A 25,572-nucleotide genomic window follows, 5' to 3' on the forward strand; every position below is an offset into this window, starting at 1 on the left:
CAAAAAATATGAAATTTGTAAATTTCCCTTCTACTTTGTTTTAATTCCTGTGAAATGGTTAAAAGGGTTAAAACACTTTCTGAATGCTGTTTTTAATACTTTGAGGGGTGCAGTTTTCAAAATGGGGTGATTTATGGGGACTTTCTAATATTTAAGGCCCTCAAAGCCACTTCAAAACTGAACTGGTCCCTGAAAAAATAGCCTTTTGAAATTTTCTTGAAAATGTAGGAAATTGCTGAGAAAGTTCTATGTCTTGTAACGTCCTAGAAAAATAAAAGGACGTTCAAAAAACGATGCAAACATAAAGTAGACATATGGGATATGTGAAATAGTAGCTATTTTGGGTGGTATAACCATCTGTTTTACAAGCAGATACATTTAAATTTAGAAAAATGCAAATTTTTGCAAATTTTCTCTAAATCTTGGTGTTTTTCACAAATAAATATTGAATTTATCGACCAAATTTTTTCCCTAACATAAAGTACAATATGTCATGAGAAAACAATCTCAGAATCGCTTGGATAGGTAAAAGCATTCCGGAGTTATTACCACATAAAGAGACACATGTCAGATTTGTAAAAATGGGTCTGGTCCTGAAGGCCAAAATGAGCTCGGTCCTGAAGGGGTTAAGGGTGCCCGATGGTTTTGATTTGCGTTTTTTGCCTGCACAGCTTGTACAAGTGAAGCACACTAAACCCATGTGTGGTTATTAAAAATCTTTTGGAGCAGCTAAAAGTTGTGCCAGAAAAGTTCATGCAGAAACTAAATCTACTTGTAGGAAAGGGCAAGCCTTGCTGCAAAAAAATTACAGCCGAGGATGATGTGGAAGCGTTTCTCACTATTTTTGAAAAAGAGAGAAGTTTCCAGTAGACCAGTGGGTAGATACAGTTTCTCAATTTCTCAATGGGTAGCCCTTGAAAGCCTACTTTGACTTAAAGAGGCTCTGTCACCACATTATGAGTGCCCTATATTGTACATAATGTGATCGGCGCCGTAATGTAGATTACAGCAGTATTTTTTATTTAGAAAAACGATCTTTTTTCACCAAGTTATGACCTATTATAGCTTTATGATAATTACTTTTTTAATAGACAACTGGGCATGTTTTTACTTTTGACCAAGTGGGCGTTGTACAGAAGAGTGTATGTCAGTGACCAATCAGCGTCATACACTTCTCCCCATTCGTTTACTCTACACAAAGCGATATAGCTATAGCACTATGTGCAGCCACATACACACACATTAACGTTACTGAAGTGTCTTGACAGTAAATAGACGTCGCGTCCAACCAGGACGGGATGTCTATTCACAATCCCGACACTTCGGTAATGTTTGTGTGGGATTTGCAACACAGCAAGCGTAATCTCACTGTAAACTCTCATTTACAGCGAGATTACGCTTGCTTTGCTGTTAATCCCACACAAACGTTACCGAAGTGTCGGGATTGTGAATAGACATCCCGTCCTGGTTGGACGCGACATCTATTTACTGTCAAGACGCTTCAGTAACGTTAATGTGTGTGTACGTGACTGCACATAGTGAACAACGCAGGATCACTATGTGCTGTATAAATGAATCGAGAGAAGTGTATGACGCTGATTGGTCAGCGCCATACACTTCTCTCCACAACGCCCACTTGGTCAAAAGTAAAAACACGCCCGGTTGTCTATTAAGAAAGTCATTTGCATAAAGCTAAAATAGCTAATAACTTGGTGAAAATAGATAGTTTTTCTAAATAAAAACCACTGCTGTTATCTACAATACAGCGCCGATCACATTATGTACAACATAGGGCACTTATAATGTGGATACAGAGCCTCTTTAAAGAGGCTCTGTCCCCAGATTTTCAAACCCCTATCTCCTATTGCAGCAGATCGGCGTTGCAATGTAGATAACAGTACCGTTTTTGTTTTTTTTTTAAAACTAGCATTTTTGGCCAAATTATGAGCATTTTTATATTTATGCAAATGAGCCTTTCTTAAGTACAACTGGGCGTGTTTAAAGTTATGTCCAAGTGGGAGTGTATTGTGTGTGTACATCTGGGCGTTTTTACATGTTTTACTAGCTGGGAGTTGTGAATGGAAGTGTATGATGCTGACGAATCAGCATCATCCACTACGCTTCGTTACCACCCAGCTTCTGGCAGTTCAGACACACAGCGTGTCCTCGCTCATCCGACGCGATGAAGTTCCTGTGGGAGGAAGTGAGTGACGTCACAGCGTGATCTCGCGAGGACACGCTGTGTGTCTAATGATATATTGTGATAGTTCAGACTTTTACAGACGTGGCGATACCAAGGGTCACTTTTATCATCTCTCTCCTCACTGGCAAGGCTCTTGCATGGGCAAACCCTATCTGGGAGAGACAAGAACCAGAGACCCGTGACTTCCCAGCCTTCCTCCGGACTTTTTGCATGGTGTTTGAGGAGCCTGGACGGGTCTCATCTGCAGCGGCCTCTTTGATTAACCTACGTCAAGGAGACACCTCCGTGAGTGAGTACGCCATCCACTTCCGCACCCTGGCGGGAGAGCTGTTATGGAACAATGAGGCCCTGGTGGCTGCATTCTGGCATGGACTGGCTCCTAAAATTAAGGACGAACTTGCCGCTCGGGATCTGCTTTCTACCCTGGATGACCTCATCCTTCTGTCTGCCCGGATTGATATACGGATCCGAGAACGCCTCCAAGAGATTCGATGGTGGGGAGCCCTTCCCAGTCTGGCTCCTACTTTGCAGCAACCTCTGCTGTCCTCAGATGTTGATCCTCTTAAGGAGTCGGTGATAATGGTCCAGTGTAAGTTTACCACCCAGGAGAGACAAAGCAGACGCACGTCTGGACTGTCTTTATTGCGGCCTCGGTGGCCATCTCGTGCGTCTGTTTCCCCAATGATCCCAAAACCTAGGGTTGGGTAACAATGGATTGTCCATACCTGTGACCATAGTGTCCGGTGAAAGAACGCATCAGGTCTCTGCGTATCTGGACTCTGGATCCGCTGCTAATTTCATCCGTAGAGACCTGGTGGACCTTCTGCAATTACCCACCACTCCTCTCGAGAACCCATTGAAAGTTGCTTCAGTAAATGGACTACCTCCTCCAGACACAGTTATAGCTGTGACCAAGCCGCTGAGGCTCCAAGTGGGAGCCCTTCACTCCGAACTTCTGCCTTTCTATATGCTATCCAAAGCTGTTAACCCTGTGTTGCTGGGCCTGCCTTGGCTCCGACTGCATACCCCAGTCCAGGACTGGAAGTCTGGAGAGGATCTCCAGTGGGGCCCTGAGTGTCAAGGCCGTTGCCTGGTGCAGATTCGTTCGGCTCAACCTGCTTCACCTCGCCTGAAGTCTACCTGCTGCCTAGTCCAAGCCGAGCCTGCCCTGCTGCTGTCTGAGCTGCCACAGGTACCTATACGAACTATAGACATTCACCTGCACCCTGTTGGCCAGCTGCCTTACCACAGACCCTTCGTGACAATTAATGTAAAAAAAATAATGTTACATTTAAAAAAAAGTTAAAAAAATACACATTTTTTACAATAAATAAAGTTTTTAAAACAGAAGTCCCAAAACATGAAATAATATAGTCATATTTGATATCGCCACGAATGTAAAATAACCTGAACAACAAATGTATAACATTGTTTATGATCGGTGTATGATGTAAAAAAAAATATTAATACTGCAGCGGAACTGCTTTGTTTTTTCTGTATTTTCGACCAAACAAAATTTATATACAGTAAACGATAATGTATTTGTACCAAAAAATGGTACCTACATAAAGTACAACTTGTCCCGCAAAAAACAAAGTCTTATACAACTACGTAGCGCAAAAAAGAAAAAAGTTATGAGCGTCGGGATGCAAAGAGGGAAATATAGAAAAAAATTCTGTCCTCAAGGCCAAAATTGTCCGTGTCTTCAAGGGGTTAAACTAATACTTTTTTTAATTACCCTTTGACTTTATGACCGCATTCAGTCTTTTTGGGTAGAAGTCTATCAGCATGGCACATATTGACTTGGCAATTGTTGCCCACTCTTCCTTGCAAAAGCGCTCCAAATCTGTCAGATTGTGAGGGCATCTCCTGTGTACAGCCCTCTGCAGGTCATCCCACAGATTTTCAATGGGTTTCAGGTCTGGTCTTTGGCTGGGCCATTCCAAAACATTGAACTTCTTCTGGTGAAGCCATTCTTTTGTTTCTTTGGGTCGTTGTTGTTCAGAAAGGTGAAATTCATTTTCAGCTTCTTAACAGAGGCCTACAGGTTTTGTACCAATATTAACAGATATTTGGAACTGTTCATAATTCCCGCCACCTTGACTAAAGTTCCAGCTGCAGATATACAGCCCCAAAGCATAAAGCTGCCTCCTCCATGCTTCACTGTGGGTATGGTGTTCTTTTGTTGATGTGAAGTGTTGGCTTTGCGCCAAACATAACTTTTGGAATTATGGCCAAAAAGTTCAACCTTGGTCTCATGAGACCATAACACGTTTTCCTACATGCTTTTGACAGACTTGATGCATGTCTTTGCAAAACATAGCTGGGCTTGGATGTTTTTCTTTGTTAGAAAAGGCTTCAGTCTTGCTACCCTACCCCACAGCCCAGACATATGAAGAATACAGGAGATTGTTGTCACATGTACTACACAACCAGTACCTGCCAGGAAGTCCTGCAGCTCCTCTAATGTTGCTGTAGGCCTCTTGGTAGCCTCTCGGACCAATTTTCGTCTTGTCTTTTTATCAAGTTTTGAAGGATGTCCAGTTTTTGGTAATGTCGCTATTGTGCCAAATGTAATGCACTTCTTGATGACTATCTTCACTGTGTTCCATGGTATAGCTGATGCCTTGGAAATTCTTTGGTACACTTCTCCTGACTGATGCCTTTCAACAATCAGATCCCTTTGATGTGTTGTAAGCTCTTTACGGACCATGGCTTTTGCTGTCGCGTGCAACAAAGAAAATGTCAGAAAAAGCATAATAGAACAGCTGAACTTTTATATGGGGTTACTCAGAATCACTTTAAATAATGTCAGCTGTGTACTGACTGCTATTTAACATGAGTTTAAATGTGATTGGCTAATTCTGAAGAAAAACCACATCCCCAACTACCAGATTATTGTAGTTTTGTTATTTATATTTTTCGCCTCTAAATTATTTCAGTTTGTTTTTCAATGGAATTGTACAGATCAAAGTGGAAAAAGTTCTGAAATGATTCATCTTGTACAGATTTTGTTGACATGACAACCTGGCGTTTTAAAAGGAGTGTGTAGACTTGTTATATCCACTGTACACACATATGACAGATTATTCTGTAAAGTCGCATCCACATGCTGTGAAAAAATTCTGCACAGAATGTGAACATACCCTAAGGGTTTTTTGTAAAACATTTTTAACCCCGTAAGGACGCAGCCTAGTTTGGGCCTTAAGGCTCAGAGCCCATTTTTCAAATCTGACATATTTCACTTTATGTGGTAATAACGTCGGAATGCTTAAACCTATCCAAGCGATTCCGAGATTGTTTTCTCGTGACACTTTGGGCTTCATGTTTGTGGTAAAATTTGGTCGATATATTCAGTCTTTATTTGAGAAAAATTGCAAAATTTAGAGAAAATTTAGAAAAAATAGCATTTTTCAGAATTTAAATGCATCTGCTTGAAAAACAGACGGTTATACCACCCAAAATAGTTACTAGTTCACATTTCCCATATGTCTACTTTAGATTGGCATCGTTTTTTGAACATTATTTTATTTTTCTTGGACGTTACAAAGCTTAGAACATAAACAGCAATTTCTCATATTTTTAAGAAAATTTCAAAAGCCTTTTTTTTAAGGTACCTGTTCAGTTCTGAAGAGGCTTTGAGGGGCCTATATATTAGAAACCCCCATAAAGCACCCCATTTTAAAAACTAGACCCCTCAAAGTATTAAAAACAGCATTTAGAAAGTTTTTTTTAACCCTTCAGGCATTTCACAGGAATTAAAGCAAAGTGGAGGTGAAATTTGCACATTTCATTTTTCTTTCTGAATTTCAATTTTATTCTATTTTTTTTCTGTAACAAAGAAGGTTTTACCAGAGAAACACAACTAAATATGTATTGTCCAGATTCTTCAGTTTTTAGAAATGTCCCACATGTGGCTCTAGTGCGCTCGTGGACTAAAACACAAGCCCCAGAAGCAAAGAAGCACCTAGTGCATTTTGGTGCTTCTTTTTTATTAGCATATATTTTAGGCAGCATGCCAGGTTTGGAGAGGTGTTGAGGTGCCAAATAAGTAGGAATCCCCCCAAAACTGACCCCATTTTGGAAACTGCACCCCTCAAGGAATTGATTTATGGTTATTGTTACCATTTTGACCCCGTAGTTTTTTCACAGTTTTTTCACAGCGCATATTTGAATTGGGCTGTGAAATTAAAAGAATGAAAATTTTTCCAATAAGATGTAATTTTTGATCAGAATTTCTTATTTTCACAGGGAACAAAATGCCCCATTTTGTTGCCCAATTTGTCCTGAGTGCGGCAATACCCTATTTGTGGCCATAAACTGCCGTTTGGGCCCATGGGAGGTATTAGAAGGAAAGGAGCGCTATGTGTTCTTTGGAGCCCAGATTTTGCTGGATTGGTTTTCGGGTGCCATGTCGCATTTGCAGAGCCCCAAAGGTATCAAAGCAATGGAAACCCACCAGAAGTGACCCCATTTTGGAAACTACACCCCTCAAGGAATTCATTTATGGGTGTTGTGACCATTTAGACTCCACAGTTTTTTTCACAGAATTTATTTGAATTGGGCTGTGAATTCAAAAAAATGTAATTTTTTCCAATAAGAGGTAGTTTTGGCTCAAAATTTCTTATTTTCACAAGGAATAAAATACCCCAATTTGTTGCCCAATTTATCCTGAGTGCGGCAATACCCCATTTGTGGTGATAAACTGCCGTTTGGGCCCATGGGAGGCCTCAGAAGGAAAGGAGCGCTATGTGTTCTTTGGAGCCCAGATTTTGCTGGATTGGTTTTCGGGTGCCATGTCGCATTTGCAGAGCCCCAAAGGTATCAAAGCAATGGAAACCCACCAGAAGTCACCCCATTTTGGAAACTACACCCCTCAAAGAATTTATTTATGGGTGTTGTGACCATTTAGACCCCACAGTTTTTTCACAGAATTTATTTGAATTGGGCTGTGAATTAATTTTTTTTTAATTTTTTCCAATAAGAGGTAGTTTTGGCTCAAAATTTCTTATTTTCACAAGGAATAAAATACCGCATTTTGTTGCCCAATTTGTCCTGAGTGTGGCAATACCCTATTTGTGGTGATAAACTGCCGTTTGGGCCCATGGGAGGGCTCAGAAGGAAAGGACCACCATGTGGCCTACTGGGAATTTTCTGGTGCTATGTCGTGTGTGCAGAAGCCCCTGAGGTATCAGTACAGTTGAAACCCCCGAGAAGTGACCCCGTTTTAAAAACGACACCCCTTAAGGAATTCATCTAGAGGTGTAGTGAGCATTTTGGCCCCACAGGTATTGTGTAAAAGATAATGCGCAGCAGATGGTGCAGAGTGAGATTTGCAATTTTCTATATATATGCCATGTCAGTGTCCGATATATTGTGCCCAGCATGTGCCACCGGAGACATACAACCCATAAACTGTAATGTGGGCTCTCCCGGGTACGGCAATACCCTACATGTGGCTGTTATTAGCTGCCTGGGCACACGACAGGGCTCAGAAGGAAAGGACCACCATTTGGCCTACTGGAGCTTTTCTGGTGCTAAGTCTTGTACGCAGAAGCCCCTAAGGTACCAGTACAGTTAAAACCCCCAAGAAGTGACCCTGTTTTAAAATCTACACCCCTTAAGGCATTCATCTAGAGGTGTAGTGAGCATTTTGACCCCACAGGTATTGTGTAAAAGATAATGTGCAGCAGTTGGTGCAGAGTGAAATTTGCAATTTTCTATACATATATGCCAAGTCAGTGTCCGATATATTGTGCCCAGCATGCGCCACCGGAGATACACACCTCATAAACTGTAATGTTGGCTCTACCGGGTACGGCAATACCCTACATGTGGCTGTTATCAGCTGCCTGGGCACACAGCAGGGCTCAGAGGGGAAAGATGAGGAGGGGTAAGCTGTGCGAAGTGGATCAGAGCGAGTAAAACTGGGGTAAATTAAAAATAAAGGGATGGATGATAAATTTTAAAACACTCTTTCATACAGAGCTCTGGTTTTTCGGGACACGCGTCACATTGATATATTGTGTCCTTCCTTATCCCCCTCTTATAGCAGACTCTGCACCTCTTTTGACTTTTTCCCTTCTTGCCAGTTTGGGGAACTTCTCCTAAAAAGTGTTGCCCTGGTACGATGCCTGTGGCCCCGCTTCCAGAAGTACTGTAAGGCTTCAGGACTTGATCTGACAAGTCCACCCCTCCCATGTACCTATTGTAGTCCAGGATGCAGTCTAGTTTGGGGGTCCCTGTACTGGTACCTCGTACAGGTACATGGGTACTGGTGTGGCATCTCCCTGGTCTTGTACTTGACACACAATATGTTGCTGCTAGATTGTGCCCTGCTCTCACCCCTTCTGAGTGTTTGCCCAAGCAGAGTCTTAGGGAGGCCTCTCAGGTTTCTTCTAGCAGTGCCGCATGCCGCAGGACTTCTGGAAGCGAGGCAGTTGAAGAGTGGGACGCTGGTATAAAAATTATCCAGGTAGAGGTGGTAACCCTGGTCCAGCAGTGGGTGCACCAAATCCCACACAATTTTTGTATTAACTCCCAGTAAGGGGGGGCATTCTGGGGGCTGAATACTGGTGTCCTTCCCTTTATATATCCTAAATCTGTAGGTATACCCTGATGCACTCTCGCACAGCTTATACATCTTCACGCCATACCTTGCCCTCTTACCCGGCAGGTACTCGCGGAATTGAAGCCTCCCTTTCAAATGTACCAGGGATTCATCTATAGAAATACACTTCTCGGGGGTGAATGCTGGGAAAACCGGGCACTGAAATGGTCTAATAGGGGTCTCCGTTTATACAAACGGTCAAAACTGGGGTCATCTCGGGGTGGGCACGGCTCATTATGAGTATAATGTAAGAAGCGAAGTATTGCCTCATTTTTATTTTATTTTTTAGTTTCCAGCTCAGTTCTGAAGTTGCTTTGAGGGGCCTATATATTAGACACCCTTATCAAACACCGCATTTCAGAAACTAGACCCCTCAAAGTATTCACAACAGCATTTAAAAAGTTTATTAACCCTTTAGGTGTTTCACAGGAATTTAGAGCAAAGTAGAGGTGACATTTAATTAATTTAATTTAATTTATTAGGCACCATGTCCGGTTTGAAGAGGTCTTGTGGTGCTAAAACAGTGGAAACCCCCCAAAAGTGACCCCTTTTTGGAAACTAGAGACCTTGAGGAATCCATTGTAGTTTTCTTGGGGTGCATGCGACTTTTTGATCAGCTATAAATGACATATTCACTTTATTCTGCGGGGCGATACGATTACGGCGATACCAGATGTTTATAGTTTTATTTTATGTCTTATGGCGTTTGCACAATAAAATACATTTTGTAAAATATAATTTATTTTTTGTGTTACCTTATTCTAAGAGGCAGAACTTTTTTATTTTTCCATCAATAAAGAGGACTTATTTTTTGCGTAACGAACTGTAGTTTCGATCAGTACCATTTTTAGGTACATGCGACTTTTTGATCTCTTTTTATTCCATTTTTTGGGAGATGAAGTGACCAAACAATTGTGATTGTGGTACGGTTTATTATTATTTTCTCTTACGGCGTTCACCGCGCGGGATAAATAACGACATCGTTTTGTAGTTCAGGACGTTACGGACGCGGCGATACCAATTATGTATAGTTTATTTGTTTATATATTTTTATTAATAATAAAGAACTGATAAGGGAAAAAGGGGGACTTTTACTTTTATTACTTTTAAATCTTTTATTTTCTTATTTTTACACAACTTTTTTTTACTTTTTCACACTAGGGGACATGAGGGCAGGAGGCTCTGATCGCTATTCTAATACACTGCACTACATACGTAGTGCAGTGTATTAGAGCTGTCAGCTGTTCGCTGACAGCAAGCATAGTGGGTCCTGATTTTGTCGGGACCCACTAGGCTTCCGTCGATGGCGTAGCCAGAGTCCATTGTTAGGATTCTGGTTGCCATAGTAGCCATCACGGCCCGCTATCGTGTAGCAGGCCGGCGATGGCAGCTTAACCCCTAAGAAGCCGCGATCGCTATTGAACGCGGCTTCTAAGGGGTTAATCGGCGGGGACCACCGCGATCGGTCCCTGCACACTAAGCTGTGATAGCGTGCTGTCAGAAACAGCAGTTATCACAGCTCAAGCACGCGCCGGGATTAAATGGCGCCGTGTTTACTCAGGTCAGTACTATTACTGACCTGAGCGCGAACGATGTACTTAGCGCGACGTAATAGTACTGACCTGAGCGCGAAGGGGTTAAAAGGGCCTGGCTATACCAGTAGGGAGAGTTGGGTGGATTCCTACTCCATTTAGGTATTTGGGTTGATAGTGTCTATTTTGCTGCAAAGCTGAGATGTGCCGGGCCTAAAAAGGTCTTCATGACCAGCTACATTTTTCAGTTTCTACCTCTCTGCATTTCGGCAGCCATAACTTTTGTATTTTTTCATTGACGTGGCCGTATGAGGCTTTGTTCTATGCGGGAGATATTGTATTTTTTTTTTCTTAGTTTGGAGGTAGAACTTTTTTTTTTTTTACGGCGTAAATATAAGAAAAAGCGATTCTCTGCATAATTTTTCTTGTTTATTTTTTATCCCGTTCACGTTTCATTCTAAATAACCCATTGGATTAATTCTTCAGGTTATTACGGTTGTTTGGATACTTAATATGTGAAGGTTTTTTGTTTTTATTTAGTGTAGGGGCAATAAAATATATGTTATGCAAAATAATGGCTTTTATTTTAAAACTTTTTTATTTATTTTTGTTACTGTTTTTTTTTTTTTAATCCCATTAAGGGATAACTTTATTTATAACTTTATTTTTTACTTGTAATGTATTAGCATACTCCTGTATGTTAATACATCATACTGTGTCACTATGACACAGGCTGCTGTTAGGGCAGCACATAGTGTGCCCTAACAGCAGGCAAGCTGAACAGACAGCCCTAGGGTCCTTTCTAATTCCCCAGGGCTGACTGCAGAGGGATTCCCCCGGTGTTTGATCACGTCACCGGGTTTCCGATGACGAGATCAAAGCGGGGAGTTCCCTTTGATCTTGTCACGGACCGCGGCGATCACAGGGTTAAACAGCTGGGGTCCAAATGTTTTCCGACCCCAGCTGTATTCAGCAGGCTCCTCTAAGATCAGGAGCTGTAAGTTACAGCTCCCGCTTACAGGAGCACTCATCAGCCCCTTCTACAGCGACGCCAAAAGACGTCGTTGTAGACTGAGGACATACACAGCCTGCCGTCAAAAGACGGTGGGAGGTCGTAAAGGAGTTCTAAGGGCAGAGAGTTCACAACTTGGTGTTGGTTTTGTATCGTGGGTTTTTTTCTTCAACCGTTTGAGAAACAAATAAAGCTGGTTAAGGCCAGTTGCACCATACTGGCATTTATTGTGTTATTGGTGTGCCTGAAGCATACGTCTATCCCAGAAGAAGGCAAGTCCGTGAGCTAATCCCATTACAACTCTTAATCCCATCCTTTATTTATATTTTCTTGGTTGATTAGAATTCATGATACAAAACCCAAAATCAAGAATTGTACAGTACCATGTAAATAGGTTTAAATAGCAGTTTTGCTCTTAAATTGTTCAAATTGATGAAAAACAGACAAGAAATCCACGAGGGAAATGTTCTACATCACAATCAAAACATAACTTGGCATGCAGAGAATTGTCAAGGATATTTGAGACTCCCTATGAGACTTTTACTATTGTTGTTCATTTTACAGCAAACCAAGCATTGACACTGTGTACTACTTGTCTTGTGTTGATTCTGTAGACCCTTGACCACGAGCATGTAGTAAAGATCCGCTCATTACAAGCTATTTCCCCTGTGAATTCCTTCTTAATGAAAATCATTTTAACAGACGGCAAACGGAGTACGTCAGCCTGTATTCTGCCTATGCTTCTATATTCCACTACAGTAGCACTCTTCTTAAAGAGAGTGATACATACAGTGAAGGAAATAAGTATTTGATCCCTTGCTGATTTTGTAAGTTTGCCCACTGTCAAAGACATGAATAGTCTAGCATTTTTAGGCTAGGTTAATTTTACCAGTGAGAGATAGATTATATTAAAAAAAACAAAAAACTGAAAATCACATAGTCTAAATTATATATATTTATTTGCATTGTGCACAGAGAAATAAGTATTTGATCCCTTTGGCAAACAAGACTTAATACTTGGTGGCAAAACCCTTGTTGGCAAGCACAGCAGTCAGACGTTTTTTGTAGTTGATGATGAGGTTTGCACACATGTTAGATGGATTTTTGGCCCACTCCTCTTTGCAGATCATCTATAAATCATTACGATTTCGAGGCTGTCGCTTGGCAACTCGGATCTTCAGCTCCCTCCATAAGTTTTCGATGGGATTAAGGTCTGGAGACTGGCTAGGCCACTCCATGACCTTAATGTGCTTCTTTTTGAGTCACTCCTTTGTTGCCTTGGCTGTATGTTTCGGGTCATTATCGTGCTGGAAAACCCAGCCACGAGCCATTTTTAATGTCCTGGTAGAGGGAAGGAGGTTGTCACTCAGGATTTGACGGTACATGGCTCCATCCATTCTCCCATTGATGTGGTGAAGTAGTCCTGTGCCCTTAGCAGAGAAACACCCCCAAAACATAATGTTTCCACCTCCATGCTTGACAGTGGAGACGATGTTCTTTGGGTCATAGGCAGCATTTCTCTTCCTCCAAACACATCAAGTTGAGTTAATGCCAAAGAGCTCAATTTTAGTCTCATCTGACCACAGCACCTTCTCCCAATCACTCTCAGAATCATCCAGATGTTCATTTGCAAACTTCAGACGGGCCTGTACATGTGCCTTCTTGAGCAGGGGGACCTTGCGGGCACTGCAGGATTTTAATCCATTACGGCGTAATGTGTTACCAATGGTTTTCTTGGTGACTGTGGTCCCAGCTGCCTTGAGATCATTAACAAGTTCCCCCCGTGTAGTTTTCGGCTGAGCTCTCACCTTCCTCAGGATCAAGGATACCCCACGAGGTGAGATTTTGCATGGAGCCCCAGATCGATGTCGATTGACAGTCATTTTGTATGTCTTCCATTTTCTTACTATTGCACCAACAGTTGTCTCCTTCTCACCCAGCGTCTTACTTATGGTTTTGTAGCCCATTCTAGCCTTGTGCAGGTCTATGATCTTGTCCCTGACATCCTTAGAAAGCTCTTTGGTCTCGCCCATGTTGTAGAGGTTAGAGTCAGACTGATTAATTGAGTCTGTGGACAGGAGTCTTTTATACAGGTGACCATTTAAGACAGCTGTCTTTAACGCAGGCACCAAGTTGATTTGGAGCGTGTAACTGGTCTGGAGGAGGCTGAACCCTTAATGGTTGGTAGGGGATCAAATACTTATTTCTCTGTGCACAATGCAAATAAATATATATAATTTTGACAATGTGATTTTCTTCTTTTTTTTTTTATATAATCTATCTCTCACTGGTAAAATTAACCTACCCTAAAAATTCTAGACTGTTCATGACTTTGACAGTGGGCAAACTTACAAAATCAGCAAGGGATCAAATACTTATTTCCTTCACTGTATATACTGTAAAATTCCTATAAATGGCGTACAAGTGTCCAGAAATTCTGATAATCTAACTCTTGTTTCTGGTACAGAATGGCAAGATAATCAAGAGTGTCACAGACCAGAAGCAGAAATAACCCAATTGTGGGTGTAATAGTAGAATATTGTATGTTTGCATTTTGAATCTTCCCAAAAAGGTTCAAGTAGCTTGGACCATTCCATAATCTAGAATATTTTATAAACCAGCAGTTATGTCCTATTAATATGAGATAAAATAATTCTATTGTATTAGGCATTTACAATATTTAACTCTATATTCTAATCCCTGTGCTATTTATCAAGTAATAATTTTCTATCCACGTAATTTTATATACAGCCTGAATATTGTGTGATTTACAAGTATATATAAGGGCTTATTTAGACGAACGTGTAATACGTCCGTGCAACGCGCGTGATTTTCACACGCCTCGCACGGACCTATGTTAGTCTATGGGGCCGTGCAGACTGTCCGTGAGTTTCAAGCAGCGTGTGTCCGCTGCGTAAAACTCACGACATGTCCTATATTTGTGCGTTGTTCGCGCATCACGCTTCCATTGAAGTCAATGGGTGCGTGAAAATCACGCGCAGCACACGGAAGCACTTCCGTGTGACGCGCGTGATTCGCGCAACAGCAGTAAAAAGTATGATTAACAACAGAAAAGCACCACGTGCTTTTCTCTTTACAAACATACAGAGTGTCATAATGATGGCAGCTGCGCGAAAATCACGCAGTCACGCATCATACGGGGCTGACACACGGAGCTGTTAAGTACCTTTTGCTCGCACAAAACGCCACGTTTTTTGCGCGAGCAAAATGCACACGCTCGTGTAAATCCGGCCTAAAAGTGACAATTTAAGCAGACGTGGGACTGATAATGTCTGACATTTAAATTTTATGCTTTTGTTTTGTTTTACAGAGGCCAACACTAATGCTTCAGAACCTGCTTATATGAGGTAAGTCGTGTCCTGGTGAAACACAGTTTTTTGTTGGTGATAACGCAAATATGACCATATTATCAATTATCGTTGATCTGTCCTTGCTGTACTTTATTACTAGTTTGATCAATATAAATGTAGGATAGTGATGTGAACATCCATCTTAGGGCTCGTCCACACGCTCTGGAATTGCCGCGTTTTTTCTGGCTGGAATTTCGGCTGGAAAAAATGCATCAGAATATAGTATGAACATAGTGGATGAGATTTAACAGATCTTATTCACACGCTGCGTAAAATTTCCGAGCCCAAATTGACCTGCGCTGTGTAATATTCCTGCTACGGAAAGTGGGCAGAATTGCTGCGTTTTTCATAGGAGATGTCTCCATCTTCTAACATTTAGAAAAACCCAACAATTTACACACCATTTTCTGCCGCAAAAACCGCAGGAAATGGTGCGTTTTTGCCACAGCGGAAAGCCTTTGACTTTCAATGGAATTGCAGAAATTTTCTGCAGCAATTACTTTGTCTCTACAAGCCCTTATGGTTATAATTTTTTAAGTTCTACAAATAGAGAAATAAGTGCTAAAATGCCTAAATCTTATAAATAAAAATGTTTATTAATTGCATCCTGATAAATACAGTATATTTAAAAATATACAAAACAAGAAAAATAAAAAATTCCAGAAACCAAACAGTCACTCTTTGGGATAATATGAATTATATATAAATGTTATTAGATTCTATAAAAAATATTCTTTCTTTAACCTGTTAGTGACCGGCACATAGTCTTTTTACGTCGGTCACTAACGGGCCTTATTCCGATGCCATAGACTTTTTACGTTGCTTTATCGGAATAAGTAAACAGAGCAGGGAGCCGTCAAATCTCCCTGCTCTCAGCTGCCAGAGGCAGCTGAGGGCTGGCAGCGTCCCTGCTCTGCCGGGTGAGATCGATATTAGCATCGATCTCACCCGTTTAACCCCTCAGATGCGGTGCTCAATAGCGAGCGCCGCATCTGAGTGGTTTTGGAGAGAGGGAGGGAGCTCCCGCTCATCCCACCAGCACCCGGCGATAAGATCACCGAGTGTCAGTCTCCCATGGCAGCCGGGGGCCTAATAAAGGCCCCCAGGTCTGCCTGTAATGAATGCCTGCTAGATCATGCCGCAGGCATAACCTAGCAGATGTCTGTCCGTTTTAAACGGACAGGCAGTAATACACTGCAATACAAAAGTATTGCAGTGTGTTATAATATCGATCGGACCATCGCATATTAAAGTCCCCTAGTGGGACTAGTAAAAAAGTTTAATAAAGTTAATTTAAAAAAAATGAAAAACACACTTTTTCCCCTTACAAACTGCTTTACTATTAAAAAAACTAAATAAAGTTAAAAAGTTACACATATTTGGTATCGCCGCATCCGTAACGACCCCGACTATAAAGCTATTACATTACTTAACCCGCACGGTGAACGCCGTAAAAAAATTAAATTAAAAACGACGGAAAAATTGCTGTTTTCTGTGAATCCTGACTTTAAAAAAATTTGATAAAAAGTGATCAAAAAGTCACATCTACTCCAAAATGGTACCAATAAAAACTACAAGTCTTCCCGCAAAAAAAAAGCCCTCATACAACTGCATCGGCGAAAAAATAAAAACGTTACGGCTCTTCAAATATGGAGACACAAAAACAAATAATTTCGAAAAAAAAGCGTTTTTACTGTGTAAAAGTAGTAAAACATACAAAAACTATACAAGTTTGGTATCGTTGCAATCGTAACAACCCGCTGAATAAACTTATTGTGTTATTTATACCACACGGTAAACGGCGTAGATTTAGGACGCAAAAAAGAGTGGCGAAATTTCAGATTTTTTTCTATCCCCCCAAAAAAAAGTTAATAAAGGTTAATCAATAAATATGTACCTCAAAATGGTGCTATTAAAAAATACAACTTGTCCCGCAAAAAACAAGACCTTATACAGCTATGTCGATGCAAAAATAAAAAGGTTATAGCTCTTGGAATGCGACGATTGAAAAACTTAAAAAATAGCTTGGTCATTAAAGGGAATGTGTTGCCAGAAAAACATGTTTTGTTTTTTTTAATTAAACATTTAGTGTGTGGGTGATTAAACATTGTTCAAATTTTTTTTATTTTTTTCACGAGTCAGGAAATATTATAAATTAATTCTAATTTATAATATTACCCATTTCTGGTCACTAGATGGAGCTATTCCCAAAATTGCAGCATTGCAAAATTGGGTAAAAAGCCCTCGCTCTAGTGAGCTCTCAGCATCCCCCCCCTCCTTTATCCTGGCTAGTGCCGGGATAAACGAGGGGTTTGAACGGTGTAACCTCCTACACTGTGTGTCGCCATTTTTTGAGCTAACACACAGTGTAGTAGGTTTACATACAGTAGTAAACACACACAAACACGAACATACATTGAAATCTCTTACCTGCTCCTGCCGCCGCGGCTCCCTCCGGCCCGTCCGCTCCGTCTGCTGCCGCTGGTCCAAGTGCACAAGTCCGGAAGCCGCGACCGGAAGTAGTAATATTACTGTCCGGCCGCGACTTCCGGTCCACAGGAAAATGGCGCCGGACGGCGCCAATTTCAAATTGGACTGTGTGGGAGCGGCGCATGCGCAGTTCCCACACAGACGCCGTACACACAAGTGAATGGGACGGGAGCCGTTCGCAGTCCCTATGGGACTGTGGCTGCCGTATTCCATGTCTGTATGTGTCGTTAATCGACACATACAGAAATGGAACAAAAAATGGCAGCCCCCATAGGGAAGAAAAAGTGTAAAAATAAGAAAAAGTAAAACACAAACACACAAATAAATATAAACGTTTTTAATAAAGCACTAACATCTTTAACATATAAAAAAATAATTTGTGATGACACTGTTCCTTTAAAGGGAACCTGTCATCAGCATTTCACCTATTAAACCAGGAATACCAGGTGGTAGTGGGTGAAAAATCATTTCTATATAACCTATAATTGTCTTCTTAGTCGGCTCTGTAGCTTTAGTATTCAGTTTTTTAGTGTTCCCACACTGTATGCAAATGAGCATAAAAGAGTCAGATCTTCATTTGAAAAGAGTCAAATCTTCATTCCTCAAGTCTTTCCAAGTTTTTCCCGCCTCCTTACTTTTGATGGACAGCTCCTCGCCTTCCCCCAGCACACAAAATCCCACGCTTATGCACTGATGTCCTCTTCTGGTGTGTGCGCACAAAGGGACACCGGATTATTATGATAAAAGGCGCAAAATGTTTGCCGACCGTTATTTACAGTCGGAGGAGGAGTTTAGGAGAGGGGATAACGGCAATGAACTTTTGATAGCAGCAGCCAGTGAGGGATAAGTAAAGCTCAATAGGTGAAATGCTGGTGACAGGTTCCCTTTAAGGTCTAAAATAGGCTGGTCATTAAGGGGTTAAATATAAATTTATAGAAAAAAGGAACGTTTGGATAGAACTACTTTTTCCAAACAGGATGTATATAATTATTTAATTAAAATATCTCCTGGCCAGGATACAAACACATATACTTATGACATTGCTTCCATTCATTTATCCCTCTCCATAAACGATAAATTACATGTATCAGAAATTTAGCAAAAGCTTTTTACTTCGTTTCAAAAAACCGCTGGTCTCAGTTCACACTTGTGTTTTTTTCATATTTATATATTTCAATCAGGAGCTGGCAAGAACAATTCATCTGATATGATGGTAATCAGAATATAGACTGAAATGTTAATTTTGTATCCATTTTATACTCATCTGTTCGTAGATTTTACCCAAATGGGTTTGGAATACACTTGAGATTCTTTCCTTTAAATTGCGTCCTATCCTCAGGAGCAAGGGTGAATGATGGTATGTTTGTAGACCAGTCCGGTCTGTACTATGCTGTTTTCCATGTGGTGCTTCATCACCGCCGGAGATTGCAAGGCATGGTTGACGTCACTACCTGCCGAGATCACATTGATTAATCAGCTGACGCGTTTCATCCCTGACCGAGATTTTCTCGTAGCCATTCCATAGATGCAATAGGGTCTGGCATCTTTTATAGTCCCGAGCTTAAAGGGGACAAGTCCCAAATTTTTTAATTATACAAAGAAATATTGTTTCTATTGTAAGAATTAGTATTAAAACATAAGGTCATGTATATCTTTCCCTATTTTAAAAATTATCATGAATATTCAATCAGACAAATATATAAGGAGATACACATATATATACATAATCATATTATATACCAACAATAGGTCACAAAGTATTATTTTCCATCCCGGTCATATTTGTGATTTTCATCATATCAGATGAATTGTTCTTGCCAGCTCCTGATTGAAATATATAAAAATTTAAAAAATGCAAGTGTGAACTGAGACCAGCGGTTTTTTGAAACTCCTTTCAAATTATATTTCATGACACATGTAATTTATCGTTTATGGAGAGGGATAAATGAATGGAAGCAATGTCATAAGTATACGTGTTTGTATCCTGGCCAGGAGATATTTTAATAAAATAATTGTATACATCCTGTTTGGAAAAAGTAGTTCTATCCAAATGTTCCTTTTTTCTATAAATTTATATTTAAAGAAAGAATCTTTTTTATAGAATTTAATACAATTTATATATAATTCATATTATCCCAAAGAGTGCCTCTTTGGTTTCTGGAATTTTTTCTTTTTCTTGTTTTGTATATCTGTTTTCCGAAACGGCACCGTGCTATATATTCGTTGCATATTTTGGGATCTCTATTAGGTATGGTTTAAAACCATTTCCCTTTCTTAGTTTATATTTAAAAATAGGTTGAGTGTCACAACAAGGAACAGGAACGGCATTACCAGGTTATTTGAACATACAGTAACACATTATTATTATTGATATATATTTAATTATTCACGTTTATTTAGCATTATTATATTTTTTTCATTATATGCTAACATGTATATACACCTACATTTATGTCATTGAAATTTAGATACTATACGTTCAGGTATGACATCTTTCAGCCGATACTCATACTTCATGAGCTATGTGTATTCGCTTAATTTCATTGTCTTAGAATCTTGTGCGAATGCGTCCGCGTCCCTACCAACCCCATCCCCAAGCCAGTATCAGCGTAGTGATGTACGGCTGATTTAGGTATTATGTAACATACACGCAATGCATGGGGACAAGGCTTGGAGGATGGATGACCTATACATGGTATGCACAGCGCTGTGTAGAATTTTCCTTTTGATTTATAATGTATTGAAACACTTGAGTCATAAAGAATTCTATTGGCCTAAGGATGTATAAATAGTGGGTTGTTACAACCATGCTATAAGGAAAGATATAGATAGACCTAATTTCGCATATGGGTGTAGGCGTGCAGGAAAGACTCTTTCAAAGTCTTTCTATGGCCAAAAATGTAAAGGTGCACGCAAGTAAGGCTGACAACCATATTTAAAGAGGCTCTGTCACCAGATTTTCAAACCCCTATCTCGTATTTCAGCAGATCGGCGCTGCAGTGTAGATAACAGTAAAGTTTGTTTTTTTTCAAAAACGAGCATTTTTGGCCAAGTTATGACCATTTTTATATTTATGCAAATGAGCCTTTCTTAAGTACAACTGGGCGTGTTTAAAGTTATGTCCAAGTGGGCGTGTATTATGTGTGTACATCTGGGCGTTTTTACTTGTTTTACTAGCTGGGCGTTGTGAATAGAAGTGTATGATGCTGACGAATCAGCATCATCCACTTCTCTTCGTTAACACCCAGCTTCTGGCAGTGCACAGACACACAGCGTGTTCTCGAGAGATCACGCTGTGACGTCACTTCCTTCCCCAGGTCCTGCATCGTGTCGGACGAGCGAGGACACATTGGCACCAGGCTACAGTTGATTCTGCAGCAGCATCGGCGTTTGCAGGTAAGTCGATGTAGCCTCTGTCGCCTGGTGCCGATGTGTCCTCGCTCGTCCAACACGATGCAGGACCTGGGGCAGGAAGTGACGTTACAGCGTGATCTCTCGAGAACACGCTGTGTCTGTGCACTGCCAGAAGCTGGGTGTTAACGAAGAGAAGTGGATGATGCTGATTCGTCAGCATCATACACTCCCATTCACAACGCCCAGCTAGTAAAACAAGTAAAAACGCCCCGATGTACGCACATAATACACGCCCAGTTGTACATAACTTTAAACACGCCCAGTTGTACTTAAGAAAGGCTCATTTGCATAAATATAAAAATGGTCATAACTTGGCCAAAAATGCTCGTTTTTTAAAAAAAAAACGTTACTGTAATCTACATTGCAGCGCCGATCTGCTGCAATACGAGATAGGGGTTGCAAAATCTGGTGACAGAGCCTCTTTAAGATAGAAAAAATAAATATATTTTTCTTCAGATAAAACTTGTGATCTACATAGCATACACACATATATACATTAGTGTGTAGTAGAAAAAGTCACCCAATGTGCTGGAGTCCTCACGTGTACAATCGTCCGGTAGATGTTTCCTTATTGGTGGCATCAGCACTTGGCGCAACCAGACGCCTCATCTGTCTTCTCACGTGAACCTCTGCAGGATTCCTCTCCACAGATCTATCCGGAATAAGGAAACATCTACCGGACGATCGTACACGTGAGGACTCCAGCATATTGGGTGACTTTTTCTACTACACACTAATGCATATATGTGTGTATGCTATGTATATCACAAGTTTTATCTGAAGAAAAATATATTTATTTTTTCTATCTTAAATACGGTTGTCATCCCTAGGCCGGATTCACATGTGCGTGTGCGTTTTGCACGGTCAAACAACGCAGCGTATTGCACGCGCAAAAGGTCCATAACAGCTCCGTGTGTCAGCAGCATATGATGCGTGGCTGCGTGATTTTCACGCAGCCGGCATCATTATGACACTCTGTGTGTTTGTAAACAGAAAAACACGTGGTGCTTTTCTGTTTTCATTCATAGTTTTGACTACTGTAGCGCGCATCACACGCGTCACACGGAAGTGCTTCTGTGTGCCGTGCGCGGTTTTCACGCACCCAATGACTTCAATGGGTACGTGCTGCGCGAAAACCGGGCAAATATAGGACATGTCGTGAGTTTTACGCAGCGGACATATGCTGCATGAAAATCAACGGCCCCATTGACTAACATAGGTCCGTGCGAGGCGCGTGAAAATCACACGCGTTGCACAGACGTATTATACCTTCGTCTGAATAATCCCTTACTTGCATGCATCTTTAAATTTTTGTTACAACCATGCGCCACCTCCAAACTAAGGCTTCTTAGCCGAAACGTGCGTCGGGAGGGGCGTCATTTCTGTGGTGTCAAAGATATGGGTCTGTTACTATAATATTTATTTGCTGAGATGTTCTCTAAATGGAGTTGTAATGTAAATATATTTTAAGTCCCTGCTTGTGGTTGTAATTAGATTTGTGTCTTGTGTAAAGGGTTATGTGATTACATGCTGAATCTTTCAGAGAATGCACTATGTATAACACAAGTGTCACATTTCCTGTTTTCAGTGCTGGTCTGAGTGGTTTGCTTAGCTGTCACTCTCAATTATCCAATTAAGCCTCCTATATAACACCCCTGGTGCTGGACCTCTTTGCCAGAGATTAACCCTGTAGCTCATTTGTTTTTTGTCTGCTGTGAGATCTGTTTGTTTAACTTGGTGTCTGACCCTGGCTTCCCTGACAATTCTCTTGTATTCTGATTTTTTTTTTACCTCATTTGATTTATAGTGTTTTGACCTTGAACTGCCTGATTTATCTTGTGTTTCACTACATTGTACTTACATTACCTCTTTGTTATTACCTCTGCTTGTCTGACTAATCTACCTGTCCACTGCGCCTACCAGCAGCTGCCAGGTAAAAGCAAGTTCACCCTTTCTCCTGCAGGATCCCTCAGTATCTTTACTTTTTCCTAGATTTCCCCCTGCCTGAGTTCCCTGTCAGGCAGCAATGCCACGATTTACCCCTGGTAGGCAGGGTTTGTTCTCCACCTCTTGCCTAGTCTGACATCTTGCGCCAAGTCTGGTTGTGGGTACGCTTTTGCTGGACTGGTATTCTGTCAGTATCATTACAATAAGCATATATATTCTGGTTATGGAATATATCCATAACTTAAAAGGTTGGCGTGCGCGCATTGACTCCCATCATAAAAAAAATATATAATAATCATCAAACGTTTTAGCTTTTGCCATATATTTTTTTCAGATTTAGGCAGAAAATTGCCTTTGATAAGATTACAATACAACACACAGGTAAAATAGTTGGCATGTTGTGCAGAGAAGCTGATTAGTTTGATTAATATTGGGTCAGAAATAAAATGTAGCAAATTTTTTTTGCAAATACTCCAGTGCTTTTTCCTATTTTGTATGAAACTTAGGAATTGTATATTTATATCAAAATATAAAAATGTTTTTCCTATGTATATATATATATATAGAAGTGTAACGTTTATTCTTCTTCCACCCATATGTCCAGCCCTCCCAGACAAGAACATGGCAATAGTTTTAGTTCTGAGCATCTGATCCTTAGTGACTCCCCCATTAGATCATTTGTATCAATCTCAGAAGCCACAGATTGCCTTGTTGACTTCAAGAAACAGTTGAGCCGCCATCAGCCGAGCAGCAGAAGAGCCAGCCGTCGAGGGAAGAGACGTAGGATGTGAATACAGCCCTTCATATTATGATTCAGGACCAAATATTTAATGTCCGCATGTGTAAAGTCTGTAACCCATAACGCTGTACTTTTTATCCGTAAAATCCAATTTGAATTCTGTAAGGCCAAGTTCCACACGACCGAGTGCCACTCGGGCTGTTTTTCACGGCATCCGAGTAGCACCCGATAGTTTTCACGGACTCATTCAGTGTAGTCGGTGAATCGGGTCTGTGAAAACGGACCCGACTTTCCAATCCGTGGAAAGATAGAACATGTCCTATATTTCCACAAGACTCGGGCGGCACACACGGTCGTGTGCATTTGGCCTAAATAGTACACACACAAAGAACATTTTTCTCAAAATGATATGTCTTCATCATCAAATGTAGCTATACATTTTGTGAATAGTTCAATGCTTTCATTGTGTATTATAATGTAATGAATTAGATTTCCTGGTAAAGTGCCTGCAATTGTAAATATATAATTTATGGTGATATTTTATTTCCTTATGGTCAATAATGAAGTTTATATTTTCTGTTGAAAAGATGTCACTCTACATATTAGTTTGGATGAAACAGAATAAAATGCTAGTGAGTTATTTTCACCATTGTGTGTATTTTACTACTTCCGTAATTGTATGTAAAAAAATATAGTCACTTACCTGCTAAAGTTGGCTCCTGTTCGGTTAAATAGGACTTGTAAAAATAATCATAAATTAGTAAATCAGAAGTAAGAGCAGTTACCAACAGTGTTTCCTCTAAGCTGTGCACTCTGGAAAGGACAGAGTTAAAACAATATTTTAAAGAGTTCAATGACCCCAATAACAGATATACCAGTCTATAGGATGTGAAATGTTAAAAGGGGTTTTCTTAAAATCATAAATTTTCACCTACCTACAGGATAGGTGATAGTTTTCTGATAGCTGGGACCCCCACCGATCCTAAGAACCTGGGTCCCAAACCACCAACCCGAAGTGAGGTAAGCTTGAATGGAGTGGCGGACGAGCATGCACCCGTCGCTCCATTTACTGTCTATGAGAATGATGAAAACGTAGACTTTGAATGTAGCTATAGCACGCATGCTCGACCGCTGCTCCATTCAATGTCCTCCTCTCTGCGGTCGAGCAGTGAGGAGGATCTGAGGGTTCGGGACCCCCTGTGGATAGGTTATAATATGATTTTTAACACTGATTTCCAGAGCCCACGTCTTAGAAGGAACAGTGATTACCAAGGTTTGGTAATTGTTTTATTTACTTGTAGAGATACTGCATTGAGCCATGGGTGTATCCATGGTATCGATACACTTTGACCAAGTACACAACGAAAATATGTCATCATTTTATGGGCAAAATATATAGGTCGAAAAGAGGTGGTGACCATGGGAGGAAACTCCTTAAAAGGGAAACATATTGGATATTTAACCTGGAATCAAGAGTCCCAAGGGGTTTAAATGTGAGACAAGATGTCATATTGCAATATTCTTGAACGATACGATGGATACATTCTAATATAGTGGGTTGACCGCTAAAACGAACTGATTAATAACTAGCAACAACAACTGTGTTTATTATAGGATTTATTCCTGAGAACCAATTATTAATGTGTGTGTCTGTCTGTCTGTCTGTGTGCGTGTGGAAACAACTGTGATTTCATTGGCTGATTTTCCCAAGACCTTTCAAGAGGAATGGCATCGCTAGCAAATGTATGCTATGATTAGGGGTTTGCCTGAAACACATAAAACAACCTTTATTATACAATATGTTATGGCTGCTGTGACTGTGGATTTTAACATGTAGACATTAAAAGTCAAGTTTTATTCAATGGATTGGTTTTGAGTGCTGGATTTTCGTTGTATTTTCTATTATTTGGAGGTTATTTGCTCTGGATACCACCATGCACTGACCTCCACCGCAGTATTTTTGATCTACAAAGGAGAGCTGAATTTCCTATGTAGAAGTGCAACAATATTGGTTATCACTGTTGAGTTAGCTTCTCAGAAACTACCAAGCATATTCTATCAATAACATTGATGATATGATGATAAGCTCATTCAAAAGATGCTTGAACTGAGTAACTTTTTACCCTTTCTCATCTTGTCCTGTGTCATCTAAGGATTTTGATAGAGGTAGGGGAGGGTGTCAGCTTATCGACAACTCACAACGTGATCCCAGGGTGCCGATGGGTTGCTGTGGCAGCAGGGGCCCTTACAAAGA

At 40.6% G+C, this 25,572-nt stretch overlaps 1 protein-coding gene across 5 annotated transcripts in view; it reads left to right on the forward strand.

The window, feature by feature from the left end:
* Positions 1-25,163, forward strand: part of UIMC1 (ubiquitin interaction motif containing 1) — a 137,403-nt gene extending 112,240 nt beyond the window's left edge. For 4 of the 5 annotated variants that reach the window (XM_075856623.1, XM_075856625.1, XM_075856628.1 and 1 more), the window contains exons 13-14: positions 14,689-14,725; positions 23,184-25,163. In XM_075856623.1, coding sequence (XP_075712738.1) covers positions 14,689-14,725; positions 23,184-23,370 — 224 coding nt within the window. In that variant the 3' untranslated portion in view covers positions 23,371-25,163. The remainder of the gene's footprint in view (positions 1-14,688; positions 14,726-23,183) is intronic. The other variant, XR_012882368.1, reaches the window with a different exon arrangement.
* Positions 25,164-25,572: the final 409 nt, after the last annotated feature.

This window comes from Rhinoderma darwinii, chromosome 3, assembly GCF_050947455.1.
Source record: "Rhinoderma darwinii isolate aRhiDar2 chromosome 3, aRhiDar2.hap1, whole genome shotgun sequence".
Taxonomy (NCBI): Eukaryota; Metazoa; Chordata; class Amphibia; order Anura; family Rhinodermatidae; genus Rhinoderma; species Rhinoderma darwinii.